General features: G+C 42.7%; 1 protein-coding gene across 2 annotated transcripts; it reads right to left on the minus strand.

Moving 5' to 3' along the window:
• Positions 1 to 4,651: 4,651 nt before the first annotated feature.
• On the minus strand, positions 4,652 to 19,184 carry pcmt (protein-L-isoaspartate (D-aspartate) O-methyltransferase). 2 transcript variants are annotated; one of them, XM_083643603.1, is made up of 8 exons: positions 19,040 to 19,184; positions 15,782 to 15,886; positions 15,649 to 15,680; positions 14,471 to 14,575; positions 14,233 to 14,353; positions 12,681 to 12,766; positions 6,613 to 6,738; positions 4,652 to 5,854 (listed from the first exon to the last, which is right to left on the minus strand). In XM_083643603.1, the coding sequence occupies exons 1-8, from the start codon at positions 19,092 to 19,094 to the stop codon at positions 5,849 to 5,851; spliced, it is 636 nt and encodes a 211-aa protein (XP_083499729.1). In that variant the 5' UTR covers positions 19,095 to 19,184; the 3' UTR covers positions 4,652 to 5,848. The 2 variants fall into 2 exon arrangements, with proteins under 2 accessions (XP_083499729.1, XP_083499728.1); XM_083643602.1 differs by having other exon boundaries at positions 6,569 to 6,738.
• Between the last annotated feature and the right edge of the window lie 465 nt (positions 19,185 to 19,649).

The following is a 19,649-nucleotide window of genomic DNA, read 5'->3' on the forward strand; positions in this document are numbered from 1 at the left end:
ATTATTTTGTATCCAACAGCGTTCCCTCTTCACTGATGGGATACCCCATAAACAAATGCTCTCCTGTGTCATATCATATATCAATTTCCTTCCTTTTTCAAATGTTGGCTATTTCGATATCAAATATCTTGATTCTCATTCTTACTCATGTGGGTGTATTTCCATGAATAGTGCTGCACAGTCATTCTGCCACTGAGTGGCTTTGGTGTGCTATATGTTGCTAGGCTATTAATAGATCAAACACTCATTGCTAGGCTATTAATAGATCGAACACTGAAATGAGGAAAACAATAATGTATGCGAGTGTCACTAAGGGAATGGATCAATGGTTCTTTTTGTGTTCAGTCAGGATCATAGCAAGCCATATAGCCAGATGAAATTAACAAGCAAGCCCTCCTCAAGCCTAATTCTCTATCGCTTATTTTTATTTTTTAAGCAAGCCTGCAGTATGTGAAGTTTTATGTGTATGTATATGAGCAGATGTATCCCTCCCTCCACCTGCTGTCATTTATGTGAGATATTAAAGTTTATTATGGGTCAATAAAGTGATTTACATGTGGTACTATCTTAAGCAAAAAGGTACAAAAGGCACGCACATCCAACGCTAAAAAGTTAAAACCAACTTTTATGCCTTTAAGCGTTTTATAAAAATTCTGTTTAAAAAAACACATTTACCTTCTAAACGTCATACAAGTTTTTCACATTTGTGAAGATTATCATGCTGAACCCAGATTCGCGTTCCCATAAACCTTTGTTAACCACAGATCAACCTTATTTTATGCATTTAAGCGAAACCCCCATGTTAAATCCCATAGACTTTTCCACTGAAGAACCCGGAAGTATACTTCCTGCGGCTCTCTATATCAAAACTTGAATATCACATAAATGGGTAAGATACCAAAAATATCACAACTTGAATATCACATAAAACAAGCATCAGGTGTAAACCGTGATAATGAAATGCAACATCAAGAAGTATAATTTGCCTATTAAGAAGCGTCTCTACTACTCTGAAATTGTGGTAGTAGTGTGGTAAAAAAAGAGTAAAGATACCACAGCTACCACACAGTATAGTGTATTATCTAATGTAAAACACATGAATGGAGAGATAGCACATAAGTGGATAAATACACAGTACAAATATGACTCAGGAGCAGAAGCTAATTTTCCATGTAAACATTAGAAGCAGAAGGCAGAATAAGATGAACACACATAAGCACACCCACACGGTAGATGGAAAAGGAAATGGACTACAGAAATGGCCGTAAATCAAAATCTTCGTTCAGCCCTTTTGGAACGAGAGTGTCCAGGGTGAAAATCCAGAAGGCCTCTCTTTTAAGTAACAGAGAGTTGATGTCACCTCCACGTACAGGGTGTTTGACAAGTTCAATGCCCAAATATCTGACAGAAGAAACATGAGAAGCTTGTGTGAAGCAAACAGCCACTGGACTTCTCATGTCATTGTTACGAATGTTGGATCTGTGTTCAGAGATTCTGGTCTTGAGTGGTCTGGTGGTTTTGCCTATAGAGGCCAGGCCACACGGACATTTGAGCATATAGATGACATTATTACTTTTACAAGTTATCACACCTTTGATGTTAAAGGGTTTTCCTGTGCGTGGATGTGTGATATTCAAGTTTTGATATTGCCGGTATCTTACCTGTTTTCTATGTATCTATGTATCACATGGTTGGTCAGGTGACCCCTGCGAGGGTATTTGAGGGGTGTGTCTCATGTCTGAGGAAGGGCTTTGCCCTGAAACATCACACGCCTTGTGGTAACCTTGGGAGCAGCATCTGCCAGTGTGCAGGCTCTTACTACTTTTGTATCTACTCAATAGACCCTTTTCACAGCAACCGTTGTGAGGTGGTAAAGCAGGTGTAACCAATACCATTAATGATGGTTCCATTCCATTTAGGTCTTCCAGTGCCAAGGCCATCATTAATGGTATTGGTTACACCTGCTTTGTCACCTCTAAATGGTTGCTACGATGGATTCAGGCTTGGGAAGTAGCTGAATACATGTAGGTTAGTTACTGTAATCAGGATACAAAAAAGGGTAACTGTAATCCATTAGTTACAGAAAGAAAATATGCAATCAAGATTACAGCTAAATTTAGTAAAAAATGTGATTACTAGCAGGATTACAATTTAAAATACATTTATTGTATATTATATTTATTGTATATTTATCCAAGTTGCTGTTGACTCCTCTTGTCTACTTTGTTTGATATCATATGGTGCAAATAAATAAAAAACCTAAAACCTTTAAGAAAAACACTGACTTGGCTCTTAAAAAGGACCAGTGAGTGTACCCAAAAAAATAAATTACCATAAACCAGATAATATCAGTGCAATCACTGTAATCCGAAGATGTAAATATTGAGAAACAGGCGACACTAGATAGATTGGCTGAAGCCTGCTGTAACCAACACACATTCTGAAATGAGTCTTACCGAGCTTTTTGGAGAAAAAAAATCTGATGAGCCCCCAGACCCCAAATGCAGGACATTTGTTCAAAGGTAACTGCATGTAACCAGTTACGTTACTTGTATATCCTACTACTTGGATTATGTTACTGATTACAATTTGTAACATAATTTGTATCGGATTACATTTTTAAAGCCTCCCAGTCCCAACCCTGTTTGGAGGCTGTCCCACAAGACATTCTCTAACCCAGTGGTTCTCAAATGGGGGTCCGCGGCACTTTGCCAGGGGGTCCGCGAAAAGTTTTCAGGTAATTTTTTTTTTTAATTAAAAATAAAATGCTACATGTTACTTATTCCTTCTCAAACTACTTCCTGCATGGTGCTAGTCTATCAAAATATCTTGGCTGTCATTGATTGTGTTGCATAGTGGTTTTCTGTACTGTTGACAAATTGTGATATTGTAAGTCGCTTTGGACAAAACAAAAGCGTCTGCTAAATGACGTAATGTAAATGTAATAAAAAAAAAAAAAAATTTTTTTTTGCAAAATTTACATAGTTCAACGAAAATAGTTTATGCTTTAAATCTAAAATGGTTCATGGATTACATTCTATTAACAAACCTATCAAATTAAAAGTCAAGCACGTTACAGTGGAAACAATTAAGCTTAGCCCAAAATCACAAATCAGAATGAGGGGGTCCCCGGTATATTTTCTATCTTGTAAGGGGTCCTTGGCTGAAAAACATTTGAGAACCTCTGCTCTAACCGACCTCTAGGTGGCAGCCTGCACACTAAAGACTCAACAGAAAGGCAGACAAAAAACATAAGTGTCTCTTTATTTTCAGAAGCCATTCCAGAAAGTGTGAAAGCCAGAGATCATCCAACACATGGATCACCCAAAATAAAATGTGCTTCTTGATTCCATGTCATGTTTTGTTCCGTTTGAAAACATCAGACATTCATTTGCTTTATATTGTTGGGAGTTGTATTTTGGCAAAGCAGTGACGATCTCATTTAGTGCCAGTCACCAGAAGAGCCTGCACAAGATGTCAACGGGAAAGAACCAGCGCTAGAAAGCAACACATCAGCATTAGGGAAGCGCAGGCCTGTTGTGTGTATCTGGGGCCGGTTGCACAAAGCACCTTAAGTTAAGATTTTCCTTAGGGTTCGATTTAAGGTGTCAATAAAATTTAATTGGTTGCACAAAAAACCCTTAAATCTTCTCGAGGGTTAAACATTTTAAGGAAAACATAAGCACAAGATTTAAGGGTGTTTTGTGCAGCCAATTCCATTTTATGGACAGGACACCTTAACTCAGACTCTAAGGGAAATCTTAACTTAAGGTGCTTTGTGCAAACGGCCCCTGGGCCCTATCTTACGCCCGGTGCAGGGGCACGCGGTGTCATCGCTTGTTTCTAACACTCAAAACCTCAATTTTTTCTTTTAATTACGACTGGGTCACTGAAACACGTCTTTTTTTCTTTTCTTTTCGAGGCTAAAGCCAAAATGTTTAATTGCAGAAGAGGTCATTACAGTACATTTGTGACTTCAAAAGTAGAAAAAACTAAAACTAAAAGAACAAACTGCAGCGCTTTATTCACCTTATGTAGCCCCGCCCACTTGACCCAGTGTATCACGACTTCCTGTTCAAAACGCCAGCTGTTTTACCTGCTCAAACTAGTCTGACTCACCTGGTCAGACCTAGTTTGACTCACATTATGAGTCAGACTAGGTTTATGAGTCACCAGATGTGTACGTACAATCCGAACTTCCGGTTGTATTTACACTTCAAGTCTCTCAAGCCAGACGGTCCCTTCTACATAAGGTGAATAGGAAGGAGTCACACCATTCTCTGAGACAGCCGTAGGAGTCACCTTGCTGTTTGACATTCGCCCCGCGCGTGTCCTTCAGCCAGTCCTGGAAAAGCTCCTCGTCTTTCTTGAGGACCAGAAACTGCCCAAGGACAACATAGGTCCAAGCCTTTTTCCTCCAGTCTTTTGCCAAGAACCTCTCCGTCACAGACTTCACCCCCCACCCCACCCCACCAATAGGCTGTCGGCTCTGCCACAAACTGTATTTCTGGGATGTCGACGACATGGCTGCTGTGTAGGCAGTCGATCAGCAGCTATTGCTGAGCTTTCTAATGGTCCTGACTAACGTTAAGACATTTGCCTGAAACACATCCGTTGACCCAGTGGTAATTAAAAGAAAAAGAAAAAAATGATTTTGAGGGCTAGAAACTAGCAGTGATGCCACGTGCCCCCGCACCGTGCGTAAGCTAGGGCCCTCTGTGTTATTAGTGCACTGAGGCGTGTGCCAGTATCAGTGCATTGCTTATTCTATGTGTAGTAGTATAGAGAGCCAAAGTGAAACGTCACTTCCTGCTTCAGCACTGTACCAGAGATTTTCATCCGCCATTTATTTTCCCAGCGACATTTTGTAAAATGCTTGTAAAAATAGTTGTACTTGGTCAAACCAAACGGTTCAGATATATTTAGAAACAGGAGAGACCACATAACATTTCACTCGGACCAAACATTAAAAAATGGCAGATTTAAAGAAAATATTCTTTCAATGTTTGTTTTTTTTAGTTTTGGTCCGAGTGAAATGTTCTATGGTCTCTCCCGATTCTAAATATAGCTGAACCGTTTGGTTCGAACAAGTACAAACTATTTTTATAAGCATTTTACGAAATGTCTATGGGAAAATAAATGGCGGATGAAAATCTCTGGTACAGTGCTGAAGCAGGAAGTAGGCGGTCACTTTGCCCTCTCTATAGCCTGCAAGTGCTGCATATCAAACAGGGTGCGTGGGTTACATCAGCCAGTGGGTCACCTCAGCCTGTATGCCAGTACCTAAATACTGCTGGCGGAGGGGCTTGTATGTAAGCAGATAAGTCTACAGTGAGAAGATCCACGCACACACACACACTGTTGTTAGGTGAATTATCTACAAGGCTCACGCGTTCCTCCTCCTCGTCCCCGGCGTTCTTCCTCCATTCAGCTTTGATGGCGCTGAGGAGTAATACTGTAGAAATGGTCGATTGCAATTCAACTCATGAAACCAAAAAAAAAAAAAAAAATTAAAATCCAGCAGTTAAAAAAAATACATAACCAAAAGATGCAGCCTGGAAGAGAAAGGGAAAGAAAATCTCCGCATATTTGTGCTCAACTTCAAGCAGTCCTTTTTTTTTTTTTTTCTTTCAGCCACTCGGGGGCGGTGCCATCAGCACGATACTCTCATCCCAGAGTCCAGAGTGAAACCAAAAGAAATCAAACAAAAGAAAGCAACAAAATTAACATGTTTTGTTATGCTTTTGGGGAAAAAAAATAAAAATGTCAGGGTTGTTGGAAACCCCGTCCTAGTTTCCTCCAAGTTCAGCGTGAAAGGTGGAACATGAGCCGTCTTCCTCTTCAAAGTTCATCCCTGTGAGAAAGAGAAGAGCGTTAGACAAGGCAGACAGACAGACAGAAAGAAAGAAAGAAAGAAAGAAAAGTGACGCGCAAGTCATCTAGTGTAATTGCCCTCCTGTCATGCAAACAAAGTCAGGAGTTTAGGCACAATCCCATGCAAACAGCTTTACTACAAAAATCCAAAGATGATTAGTCTTTGGATCACTAATGTCACATCTCACACAGTAGAATATCTTTTTTGTAATAGTGGGGAAAACGGTTTAACTGCCAAATTGATGCAACTGACATGCTCTTATTTCAAGTATCAGCCAAAAGCAAACCACGTATCGTATGCTTTAACACATCTTGCCATTTTAGTTGATTAATACTTTAAATGAGTTGGCGTTCCAAAAGCAATAGCACTTCAAATTGCTATATTGGTATATTAACCCCGTGTAGGTATATTAACCCCGTGTAGGTATATTAACCCCGTGCAGGTATATTAACCCCGTGTAGGTATATTAACCCCGTGTAGGTACAGTATATTAACCCCGTTTGGGAGTTAAAAACGGATCAAAGAAACGTGCAGCCAGTTGGTGTGGTATGGAAGAAGCAACAAATGTCAACAAGCAGCAAAAACAGAGCCCTTGTGATCCATCGCGTGCTCCAAGCCACACCCACACCATTTCACCTTTGCCACTGTGAGAAGGAGAGAGGGGGAGAAGAGGGAGAAGGAAGTCACTTCCACCTGGACCACTGCTTGTCTTTGTCTGTTAAAGGCACATAAATCACCCCCATCAGGGGCTTCATCTTGGTGCTGCCGTCCTCCATCTTGTCGTACTGCTCCAGCATCTGGTTGCCGCCTGCCGGGCCCACGGGCAGGATCAGCCGGCCACCCGGCTTCAGCTGCTCCAGGAGCTGGGAGAGACAGAACACGCTAACTGACTATGTTTACATGGAGAGAAGGTGCTAACTGACTATGTTTACATGGAGAGAACATGCTAATTGACTATGTTTACATGAAGAGAACATGCTAACTGACTATGTTTACATGAAGAGAACATGCTAACTGACTATGTTTACATGGAGAGAACAAGCTAACTGACTATGTTTACATGAAGAGAACATGCTAACTGACTATGTTTACATGGAGAGAACACGCTAACTGACTATGTTTACATGGAGAAAACAGGCTAACTATGTTTACACGGAGAAAACGTGCTAACTGACTATGTTTACATGGAGAGAACGTGCTAACTGACTATGTTTACATGGAGAGAACACGCTAACTGACTATGTTTACATGGAGAGAACATGCTAACTGACTATGTTTAGATGGAGAAAACGTGCCAACTGACTATGTTTACATGGAGAGAACACGCTAACTGACTATGTTTACATGGAGAGAACGTGCTAACTGACTATGTTTACATGGAGAGAACGTGCTAACTGACTATGTTTACATGGAGAGAACGTGCTAACTGACTATGTTTACATGGAGAAATCACGCTGACTATGTTTACATGTAGAGAACATACTGACTGTTTACATGACGAGATCACGCTAACTGACTATGTTCACATGGAGAGAACATGCTAACTGACTGTTTGCATGGAGAGATCACCCTAACTGACTATGTTTACACGGAGAAAATGTGCTAACTGACTATGTTTACATGGAGAGAACACGCTAACTGACTATGTTTACATGGAGAGAACGTGCCAACTGACTATGTTTACATGGAGACATCACGCTGACTATGTTTACATGTAGAGAACATACTGACTGTTTACATGAAGAGATCACGCGCTAACTGACTATGTTCACATGGAGAGAACATGCTAACTGACTATGTTTACATGGAGAGAACACGCTAACTGACTATGTTTACATGGAGAACGTGCTAACTGACTATGTTTACATGGAGAGAACACGCTAACTGACTGTTTACATGGAGAGAACGTGCTAACTGACTATGTTTACATGGAGAAAACATGCTAACTGACTATGTTTACATGAAGAGAACGTGCTAACTGACTATGTTTACATGGAGAGAATGTGCTAACTGACTATGTTTACATGGAGAGAACACGCTAACTGACTATGTTTACATGGAAAGAACGTGCTAACTGACTGTTTACATGGAGAAAACACGCTAACTGACTATGTTTACATGGAGAGAACATGCTAACTGACTATGTTTACATGGAGAAATCACGCTGACTATGTTTACATGTAGAGAACATACTGACTGTTTACATGAAGAGATCATGCTAACTGACTATGTTCACATGGAGAGAACATGCTAACTGACTGTTTGCATGGAGAGATCACCCTAACTGACTATGTTTACATGGAGAGAACGTGCTAACTGACTATGTTTACATGGAGAAAACACGCTAACTGACTATGTTTACATGGAGAGAACGTGCTAACTGACTATGTTTACATGCAGAGAACATGCTAACTGACTATGTTTACATGGAGAAATCACGCTGACTATGTGTAGAGAACATACTTACTGTTTACATGAAGAGATCACGCTAACTGACTATGTTCACATGGAGAGATCACCCTAACTGACTGTTTACATGGAGAGATCACCCTAACTGACTATGTTTACATGGAGAGAATGTGCTGACTATATTTACATGGAGAGAACATGCTAACTGACTATATTTACATGGAGAGAACATGCTAACTGACTATGTTTACATGGAGGGAACGTGCTAACTGACTGTTTACATGGAGAGAGAACACGCTAACTGACTATGTTTACATGGAGAGATCATGCTAACTGACTATGTTTACATGGAGAGAACATGCTAACTGACTATGTTTACATGGAGAGAACATGCTAACTGACTATGTTTACATGGAGAGAACGTGCTAACTGACTATGTTTACATGGAGAAAACACGCTAACTGACTATGTTTACATGGAGAGAACGTGCTAACTGACTATGTTTACATGCAGAGAACGTGCTAACTGACTATGTTTACATGGAGAAATCACGCTGACTATGTGTAGAGAACATACTTACTGTTTACATGAAGAGATCACGCTAACTGACTATGTTCACATGGAGAGATCACCCTAACTGACTGTTTACATGGAGAGATCACCCTAACTGACTATGTTTACATGGAGAGAATGTGCTGACTATATTTACATGGAGAGAACATGCTAACTGACTATGTTTACATGGAGAGAACATGCTAACTGACTATGTTTACATGGAGAGAACGTGCTAACTGACTATGTTTACATGGAGAGAACACGCTAACTGACTGTTTACATGGAGAGAACGTGCTAACTGACTATGTTTACATGGAGAAAACATGCTAACTGACTATGTTTACATGAAGAGAACGTGCTAACTGACTATGTTTACATGGAGAGAATGTGCTAACTGACTATGTTTACATGGAGAGAACACGCTAACTGACTATGTTTACATGGAAAGAACGTGCTAACTGACTGTTTACATGGAGAAAACACGCTAACTGACTATGTTTACATGGAGAGAACATGCTAACTGACTATGTTTACATGGAGAAATCACGCTGACTATGTTTACATGTAGAGAACATACTGACTGTTTACATGAAGAGATCATGCTAACTGACTATGTTCACATGGAGAGAACATGCTAACTGACTGTTTGCATGGAGAGATCACCCTAACTGACTATGTTTACATGGAGAGAACGTGCTAACTGACTATGTTTACATGGAGAAAACACGCTAACTGACTATGTTTACATGGAGAGAACGTGCTAACTGACTATGTTTACATGCAGAGAACATGCTAACTGACTATGTTTACATGGAGAAATCACGCTGACTATGTGTAGAGAACATACTTACTGTTTACATGAAGAGATCACGCTAACTGACTATGTTCACATGGAGAGATCACCCTAACTGACTGTTTACATGGAGAGATCACCCTAACTGACTATGTTTACATGGAGAGAATGTGCTGACTATATTTACATGGAGAGAACATGCTAACTGACTATATTTACATGGAGAGAACATGCTAACTGACTATGTTTACATGGAGGGAACGTGCTAACTGACTGTTTACATGGAGAGAGAACACGCTAACTGACTATGTTTACATGGAGAGATCATGCTAACTGACTATGTTTACATGGAGAGAACATGCTAACTGACTATGTTTACATGGAGAGAACATGCTAACTGACTATGTTTACATGGAGAGAACGTGCTAACTGACTATGTTTACATGGAGAAAACACGCTAACTGACTATGTTTACATGGAGAGAACGTGCTAACTGACTATGTTTACATGCAGAGAACGTGCTAACTGACTATGTTTACATGGAGAAATCACGCTGACTATGTGTAGAGAACATACTTACTGTTTACATGAAGAGATCACGCTAACTGACTATGTTCACATGGAGAGATCACCCTAACTGACTGTTTACATGGAGAGATCACCCTAACTGACTATGTTTACATGGAGAGAATGTGCTGACTATATTTACATGGAGAGAACATGCTAACTGACTATGTTTACATGGAGAGAACATGCTAACTGACTATGTTTACATGGAGAGAACGTGCTAACTGACTATGTTTACATGGAGAGAACACGCTAACTGACTGTTTACATGGAGAGAACGTGCTAACTGACTATGTTTACATGGAGAAAACATGCTAACTGACTATGTTTACATGAAGAGAACGTGCTAACTGACTATGTTTACATGGAGAGAATGTGCTAACTGACTATGTTTACATGGAGAGAACACGCTAACTGACTATGTTTACATGGAAAGAACGTGCTAACTGACTGTTTACATGGAGAAAACACGCTATGGAGAAATCACGCTGACTATGTTTACATGTAGAGAACATACTGACTGTTTACATGAAGAGATCATGCTAACTGACTATGTTCACATGGAGAGAACATGCTAACTGACTGTTTGCATGGAGAGATCACCCTAACTGACTATGTTTACATGGAGAGAACGTGCTAACTGACTATGTTTACATGGAGAAAACACGCTAACTGACTATGTTTACATGGAGAGAACGTGCTAACTGACTATGTTTACATGCAGAGAACATGCTAACTGACTATGTTTACATGGAGAAATCACGCTGACTATGTGTAGAGAACATACTTACTGTTTACATGAAGAGATCACGCTAACTGACTATGTTCACATGGAGAGATCACCCTAACTGACTGTTTACATGGAGAGATCACCCTAACTGACTATGTTTACATGGAGAGAATGTGCTGACTATATTTACATGGAGAGAACATGCTAACTGACTATATTTACATGGAGAGAACATGCTAACTGACTATGTTTACATGGAGGGAACGTGCTAACTGACTGTTTACATGGAGAGAGAACACGCTAACTGACTATGTTTACATGGAGAGATCATGCTAACTGACTATGTTTACATGGAGAGAACATGCTAACTGACTATGTTTACATGGAGAGAACATGCTAACTGACTATGTTTACATGGAGAGAACGTGCTAACTGACTATGTTTACATGGAGAAAACACGCTAACTGACTATGTTTACATGGAGAGAACGTGCTAACTGACTATGTTTACATGCAGAGAACGTGCTAACTGACTATGTTTACATGGAGAAATCACGCTGACTATGTGTAGAGAACATACTTACTGTTTACATGAAGAGATCACGCTAACTGACTATGTTCACATGGAGAGATCACCCTAACTGACTGTTTACATGGAGAGATCACCCTAACTGACTATGTTTACATGGAGAGAATGTGCTGACTATATTTACATGGAGAGAACATGCTAACTGACTATGTTTACATGGAGAGAACATGCTAACTGACTATGTTTACATGGAGAGAACGTGCTAACTGACTGTTTACATGGAGAGAGAACACGCTAACTGACTATGTTTACATGGAGAGATCATGCTAACTGACTATGTTTACATGGAGAGAACATGCTAACTGACTATGTTTACATGGAGAGAACATGCTAACTGACTATGTTTACATGGAGAGATCACGCTAACTGACTATGTTTACATGGAGAGAACACGCTGACTGACTATGCGTTCATAAATCTCACTCAGAGCGCACTCTGGCACAAACAGGACTGTTCGTAAATTGGGAGCGCTGTTGGAATACAGCGTTCGGTTATTCAGAGCACGACACTCTCAAGCCATTTCTAAACACGCAGTGAATTCCTGAACATTCCCAGACGCTACACGGTCGGCCTGCATGTTTAGAAACAGTTATCCGCTATGAGCGAGCTCCCGCGAGAATACTCCACATGTCTACATGCCGGTGAAGGTCATCAGAAAATGCTGTTTACATGGCAGGGTCTTATTCACATTATTGTCTTCATCAGGTTCATATGGTATGTAAACATGGTGGCATGTTTAGACAAAACATTCTTATAACCTAATATAACAAGCGCCGTTTTGTACCACTCATGTTCTCAGAATTGCATAATAATATTTTCCACCTTTAATAGGGTTAGACTGTGCATGTTTATATAGCTTCCTTTGAGCTCCAGTGTTCTGTGCTAAGTTGGTCATGAACTAGGACAACGTGACTTTGATCAAGGGCTTCTCCACAGTGCTTCATGTTTTATGTTTTTGCACACAGGCATAGATTTGCACACATTGTCATGCACTGACCTATACACACACACTCCTGGGACCACAATGGAAACAAGCTCTTGAGCTTTCTTGTGCCTGTCCCATTGACAGAGTTGGAACTGTATGCATTTTGTATGCTGTTATTTCTGTTCAATAAATAATTCAATCAATCAATCAAAACAGAGCGCTGCGGTGTGAGACTCACTGCTTGGGGGACGGTGGGTGCCGCCGCACCGACGTGGATGGCATCGAAAGGCGCCTCTTCCAGGTGGCCCATTCGCCCGTCTCCCACTGAAACACAAACAAGTCATCAGTTGTCGCCCGTCTCCCACTGAAACACAAACAAGTCATCAGTTGTCGCCGGTCTCCCACTGAAACACAAACAAGTCATCAGTTGTCGCCCGTCTCCCACTGAAACACAAACAAGTCATCAGTTGTCGCCCGTCTCCCACTGAAACACAAACAGGGCATCAGTTGTCGCCCGTCTCCCACTGAAACACAAACAGGGCATCACTTGTCACCCGTCTCCCACTGAAACACAAACAGGGCATCAGTTGTCGCCCGTCTCCCACTGAAACACAAACAGGGCATCAGTTGTCGCCCGTCTCCCACTGAAACACAAACAGGGCATCACTTGTCACCCGTCTCCCACTGAAACACAAACAGGGCATCACTTGTCTCCAACTGAAACACAAACAGGGCGTCACTCGTCTCCCGTCTCCCACTGAAACACAAACAGGGCGTCACTTGTCTCCCACTGAAACACAAACAGGGCGTCACTTGTCTCCTACTGAAACACAAACAGGGCGTCACTTGTCTCCTACTGAAACACAAACAGGGCGTCACTTGTCTCCTACTGAAACACAAACAGGGCGTCACTTGTCACTTGTCTCCCACTGAAACACAAACAGTGCGTCACTTGTCACTTGTCTCCCACTGAAACACAAACAGGGCGTCACTTGTTACCCGTCTCCCACTGAAACACAAACAGGGCGTCACTTGTCTCCCACTGAAACACAAACAGGGCGTCACTTGTCTCCCACTGAAACACAAACAGGGCGTCACTTGTCTCCCACTGAAACACAAACAGGGCGTCACTTGTCTCCCACTGAAACACAAACAGGGCGTCACTTGTCTCCCACTGAAACACAAACAGGGCATCACTTGTTACCCGTCTCCCACTGAAACACAAACAGGGCGTCACTTGTCTCCCACTGAAACACAAACAGGGCGTCACTTGTCTCCCACTGAAACACAAACAGGGCGTCACTTGTCTCCCACTGAAACACAAACAGGGCGTCACTTGTCTCCCACTGAAACACAAACAGGGCGTCACTTGTCACCCGTCTCCCACTGAAACACAAACAGGGCGTCACTTGTCTCCAACTGAAACACAAACAGGGCGTCACTCGTCTCCCGTCTCCCACTGAAACACAAACAGGGCGTCACTTGTCTCCCACTGAAACACAAACAGGGCGTCACTTGTCTCCCACTGAAACACAAACAGGGCGTCACTTGCTGGGGGCTGCCCCACGCAGGCCAGACCAAAGCAGGTGCTAGAAACACTGAATTATTCAGCACTGCGCTGCCCGGCCGACGGAGCTGCGTTCAAAGCTGCAGCGTCTAACGAGCATCATGCCATGGCTCGTTCAGAGCTGCAGCGTCTAACGAGCATCATGCCATGGCTCGTTCAGAGCTGCAGCGTCTAACGAGCATCATGCCATGCCTCGTTCAGAGTGTCAACAATGTCACCTTACCTATTAGCTTCACTCGCCCTGAGGTGATCAAACTGGGGTCGTCTTTCTTCACATTGTTTATGGAGTCATCTACCAGCTCTTTGATGTGATCGATTCCTATCACTTTCCCTCTGGGGCCTACCTGTAGGAGGAGGGGGGGGGGGGGGGGGGTGACAATCAGTCACATCAAATCAAACTGATCAAACTGGCGCGTCTCCGAGGAGCGATTGCGTTTGTTTACCCGTCATGTGTGGCTCACCATTCGTGCAAAGCAAGCGGACAGGATCCCACTGCCTGAGCCCACGTCCAGCGCCTTGGCCCCCTCGTACAGCTGGTCGTGTAGGAGCTCCAGGGCGTAGGCATGCTGGAGAGGAGGAGGGAACACCGACAAGACACCTGCATTACAGCCAGTCGCATCATTCATCTTCCAGCCAACACTAGACTCCCTGTTCACAGTGCTGACGGCCAAATAAGACTAAAGGCCTATGTCCACCGGCTGCGTTACGCCTCAAGCTGCCTGCACAGACCCACACCCATGCGGGATCCAACAAAAAATAAAACAGGTGTCTATTTTTTCGCGTACTGCGTATTGCCCATCTATTAACATGGGCGAGAGTCTGTTCCGGCAGTTGTACCAGATCCGCACCGCATCCTCTGTACATTGGGTTCAAGGCTGGAAAAAAGCTGATTTGGGTCACTGGTAATTGGCAATTGCAATTAGGGATGCAGCGATTTATTGGCCGTACATCGGTATTGGCCGATATTCGCCTTGTCGACAGCCGTCTGCCGATCGGCACATAAGATGACACTCACCGATGGCAGTGGCCGATGTTTATCTGTCGCATCAATTTTGCCCTGGCTAAATGTCCAATAGGCCCTTTTCACGGGGGCCATTTTGTGTTGAAAAGGCAGGGTAAACGCAGGTGCAAGCAAAACAGTAATGAGGGTTTCCAACTTCTATGATTGGAAGTTGGAAACTCATTACTGGTTTACTTGCACCTGCGTTTACCCTGCCTTTTCAACACAAAATGTCCCCAGTGAAAAGGGTTTATGTTCATTCAAAGATAATGAGATGAAGGGCTGAAGGACTTTAAAAAAGTTCAGTTATTTATTTATTTTTATAATGAAGATGTCTGTTTCCCGGTCAGGTATTGACATCGGCTATTGTCCAAATTGTTATTTTAGACATCTGTATCGGCCCAGAATTTCCCAATCGGTGCATCTCTAATTGAAATAGAGTAGGAAATCTAAATGAATAAGCGGTTGGCTTTAGGACCTAGGGGGAGAGAATGAGGTGTGTTTGTCCTACTTGGTGCTGCTGCTGTCTGTTTATCCACTGACTGATGGAATGGGAGCAGCAGGCTTAACAACATGACTGATGAGAGTAGGGATTCACAGGGTGCAGGAATGTCTGGAGAAGATGTTTGGAAGTCATACCATGTGCGGGGCGCTGATGGTTGCTTGATAGCCTTTAGGTGAAAAGAGAGGCACAGGTTAGGTGAGGACATCTCTGGGATTTCGGAGATTGATTCGCAGCGTGGTGCGAGGAGGACGGCCCGGGCGCACGTACCTATCGACTGCGGCGAGTCCATGTAAGGATTACACCTGGAGAAGTGGGCTCGGTCTGTGGCCAGCATGACTTCGTAGACCTTGTCGGACTTGATGATCCCATTTTCTGAGGAGGCACAAGAGAGAAGGTGTTGGATGGTGTTTGCTGATAGACTGAATACGTTTTTACACAAGGCTCCTCCATTTTGAACCGAGTGGTGTGTGCATCCACATGCACGGCACGGTATTACAGGGAAAGTTTAGGGGACGATAATCGTGGTTGCTCAATATCACGGTAAAACGGAATATTGTTACATCCCTAGTCAGCACAGCAAAGTGTGTAAAACAACAGAAACATACTAAAATATATGCAGCATGAAAATAAATAATATAAAGCAAGAAGTCAATTATGTGAAGTACCAGCCAATGTTTGTCACTTTTTTAACACTAGGCGCTTGATTCCTCCTGCGCCTGCCCGCCCTGCAGCTCGCCAAGCTGGCCTCACATCATTGATGATGACATCACTGATGACATCATCAGTCGGCATCGGTCCGAGCAATGGGTAATCATTATCAGTCTGATTTAGAGCTTTGCTCGAAACGTCACTTTTTGGGGTGTTTAAATAAAAAACACTGAAACTAGGAGCCCTTGCAGTGTGCGAGCTTTTTATTCATTTTTTAATCATTATCAGACAACATTTTCACATTGAGAGGAAACTAGGGATGCACGATATATCGGCAATCATATCGGTATCGGCCGATGTTAGTCATTTTTAAACATATCGGTATCGGTCCGATGTTGCAATGTTAATATCGGTTATCGGTATCAGCCAAATTCTTCACATTGAGATGAAATAATGCAGTAAATCTATGATTTATGGGCTTTTACAAATGTTTTTGAAATAAACAAATGCATTACTTTTTCAAATTCAGTGTTTACATGTGTTTTTCAGTATGTACAAAATTTTATTATCATAGAAATGTGTTTTTATACAGATCATATCGACATCGGTAAATATCGGTTATCGGCCATAACAGCAATGTTAATATCGGTTATCGGCATCGGCCAGAATTTTCATATCGGTGCATCCCTAGAGGAAACAATGCGGTAAATCTATGATACATGGGCTTTTCCAAATGTTTTGGAAATAAAGAAATGCGTTCGTTTTTACATGCATTTTTCAGTGCGTACAAAATTGTATTAAAACATTTGTTTTATACAGATCATATCGACATGGGTAAAATATCGGTTCTTATTATCAGTATCGGCCAAACTGTGCATAACATCGCTGCATCCGTCCGTAATGCAAACAGGATGTGCAAAGAGATCATTGGCTGCCCATATGTCCAGAGCCGTCAAGCCGTGCAGGAAGCTAACGCTCACAGACAGAAGCCTCGGTGTGTCGGCTAATCCTTCGTAACAGGTTCCACTGGCAGGCGGTGCCAACAAGACAGCCGGTGCTACTCTCATTACCGCCCCCCCCTAACCCTCACAGCCGGTGCTCCTCTCATTACCGCACCCCCTCACCCTCATGTGCTGCTTCAGGATCCATTACAAAACACTCACTTCCACATGGACACCCCGCTAGAGACGTCTGCAACATAATAATCACCCACACCTCTTTCTGCCCATTCACTATTTCTCTCACAAGTCAAAACTGACTGTGCAGGCCGGACTTTAATAGTTCATAATTAAGGGAAAAAAAACACTACTGATCGGTGGCCGCTGAGCAACTGAGTGTCCTAAACGAAGTGCTGGAGAAAGACTAAGAAACATAAGAAAGTCAGGGAGAATTAGCATGCGTCTGGTGTGTGACCTGCTTAAGACCAGCTTATGCTGCTAACTTAGGCTGTGCTCTGTTAAGAGTGTAAGTGGGTCAGTGAGTGTCCAGCACAGTGTTTCCTGTGTGTTCATTTTGCAGGAGTGGGCGATCAAGAGGAGCGTGATCATCACTGCATACAAACAATACAACCCATTACTTCCCCCCCAAAACCACAAACTAGTGTGGATGTTTAGGACTTATCTTAAGTAGCGGTAGCCAAATAACAGAAGTTTTAATTCTAAAATATATTATATTATTACATTAACAAACATAAGATAGGATGTCAAACTCGATTCAAACCTATCTCCAACCACCTTTACAAGAATAAACAAGAACAGGCAGAAATATTGAGCTCTTAAAAGGGTTATTATTATGATGATCATATTCTCTTGAATCTTTAGGCATTTCATATATTTGATCCTGCAGCACGTACAGCGCTATGCATACTGTCTGAGAGCTGTTCTCAAGCGCTCCTCATGCACAACATCAATTATATATTTGTTGTAATAACAATAATAATAATAAATGCTTGCAAGATTTCATCAGGCGAATTCAATACAGATCATATGCCAGTCATGCTCTTTTTCGTATTCCATTTAAAGCAAGTGGGTCAGTGCTGACTGCTGACCACAACCCAAAAAGCTTTTGGCAAAATGCTTGCAAACTTGAACTGCTGCGATGCGTCGCTGGACTAGTCTGCAGTGCACACTGCATATTAATAGGCCTATGTATTAGGTACTCGCTGCAGGAATCGGACTAGCGCACCCCAGCCTGCAGAAACCTTGTTGGGCAAAATAGCATCATTAGCAGAAGCACCAATGAGACAAATTCTACATGCAAGGGAGAAACATTTCAGCCAAGACTCGGAGGTTAACGTTAGAGCACAGCTTGCTTTTTATATTGTGGAACTCAGCCAGTCATACAAACAACAACAACTACCACTAGTATAGCAACACATTGTGTATGTTACGTCTGATCAACAGACGGGCCACCACGCATCTCCAGCTGACACTGACAGCGCCATGCATGTCTGGCACAGAGGCTAGTATCAATGAATGTGGGCAGGGCAGCTAACGTTAGCGACGCTGCTATCGCTAGCTACAACGACGCAATGACGCACATAGCCCCTCTATAGCTAGCAGGCTAAGCTAACCTGGCACATAATACAGTCCATGCCTAGCGCACAGTGAACCCGCACTGGTTGTTTTGTGCAGCCTGTGCGGGGTCTCTGCACCAGGTACTGTCACACACAAGGCTGTGTGGGGAAAGGGGGTGGAGAGGTAACGCGAGGTCAACAACAACATACCTGACATAGCTTAGCAACCCGCAAGCTAACACGCTAACGCGGGTGTATTTTAGCGGAGTGTGGCAAGGTTCCACACACACAGTCCAGATCGGGTTTAAAAAACATCGCACCTGCAGCAGAAAGCTGACAGAACATGCCGCTCGCTGACTTACTGCGGAGGTTGTTGACCAGCTCTGCGTGGCTGGCTCCTCCAGACTTCCAGGCCATGATGAAGCGGAGTAAGTAGACAGCAGCTGTCAGTGCCGCGCCTGCGCCGACTGTTTTCCCCACGAAGCTCACCACCTCCAGCGCCGACACCGGAGCGGATACGTCACCAGACATGCTTCTTCATCTCCAAAACACCGCCCTTTAGCTGCGTATAATACATACACACTACACATCTACTCAAGCGTCTTTTTCCCCCTCAAACATGGAATCTAGTCTCATTTAACTTTAAACCAATGGATAATTTGCACACTCAAAAGCCACCTAACCTAAGAGCTTAATCAGATTTGATTTGCCGCAGTCTGATGGTGGCCGCTAGGTGGCAAATGGAGAAATAGCAGCAGCAAGCCCTCCTATGGTTAGAAATAATTTTAAACAGGGTTGGGGAAGGTTACTTTACAAATGTAATCTGATGCCATTACAATTACCTGTTAAAAATGGTAATCGGTAATGTAATCCAAGTATCACAATATAAGTAACTGATTACTTTCTGTTACTTTTGAACACATTTCCTGACAGTCCGCATGTCTGGGAACGCCCATACAGGCTCTAGGAACG

The sequence above is a fragment of the Poromitra crassiceps genome, assembly GCF_964638095.1.
Source record: "Poromitra crassiceps genome assembly, chromosome: 9".
NCBI classification, from domain to species: Eukaryota; Metazoa; Chordata; class Actinopteri; order Beryciformes; family Melamphaidae; genus Poromitra; species Poromitra crassiceps.

What these genes read in the sequence shown, in the direction of transcription:
- pcmt (XM_083643602.1), bottom strand. Translation starts at nt 19,094, where the DNA reads ATGGCCTGGAAGTCTGGAGGAGCCAGCCACGCAGAGCTGGTCAACAAC. An exon ending in CCGCTTGCTTTGCACGAATG is followed by an intron (nt 14,354 to 14,470) that starts GTGAGCCACACA and finishes CTCCTCCTACAG; the next exon opens with GTAGGCCCCAGAGGGAAAGT. An exon ending in CACCCACCGTCCCCCAAGCA is followed by an intron (nt 6,739 to 12,680) that starts GTGAGTCTCACA and finishes TGTCTCTCCCAG; the next exon opens with CTCCTGGAGCAGCTGAAGCC.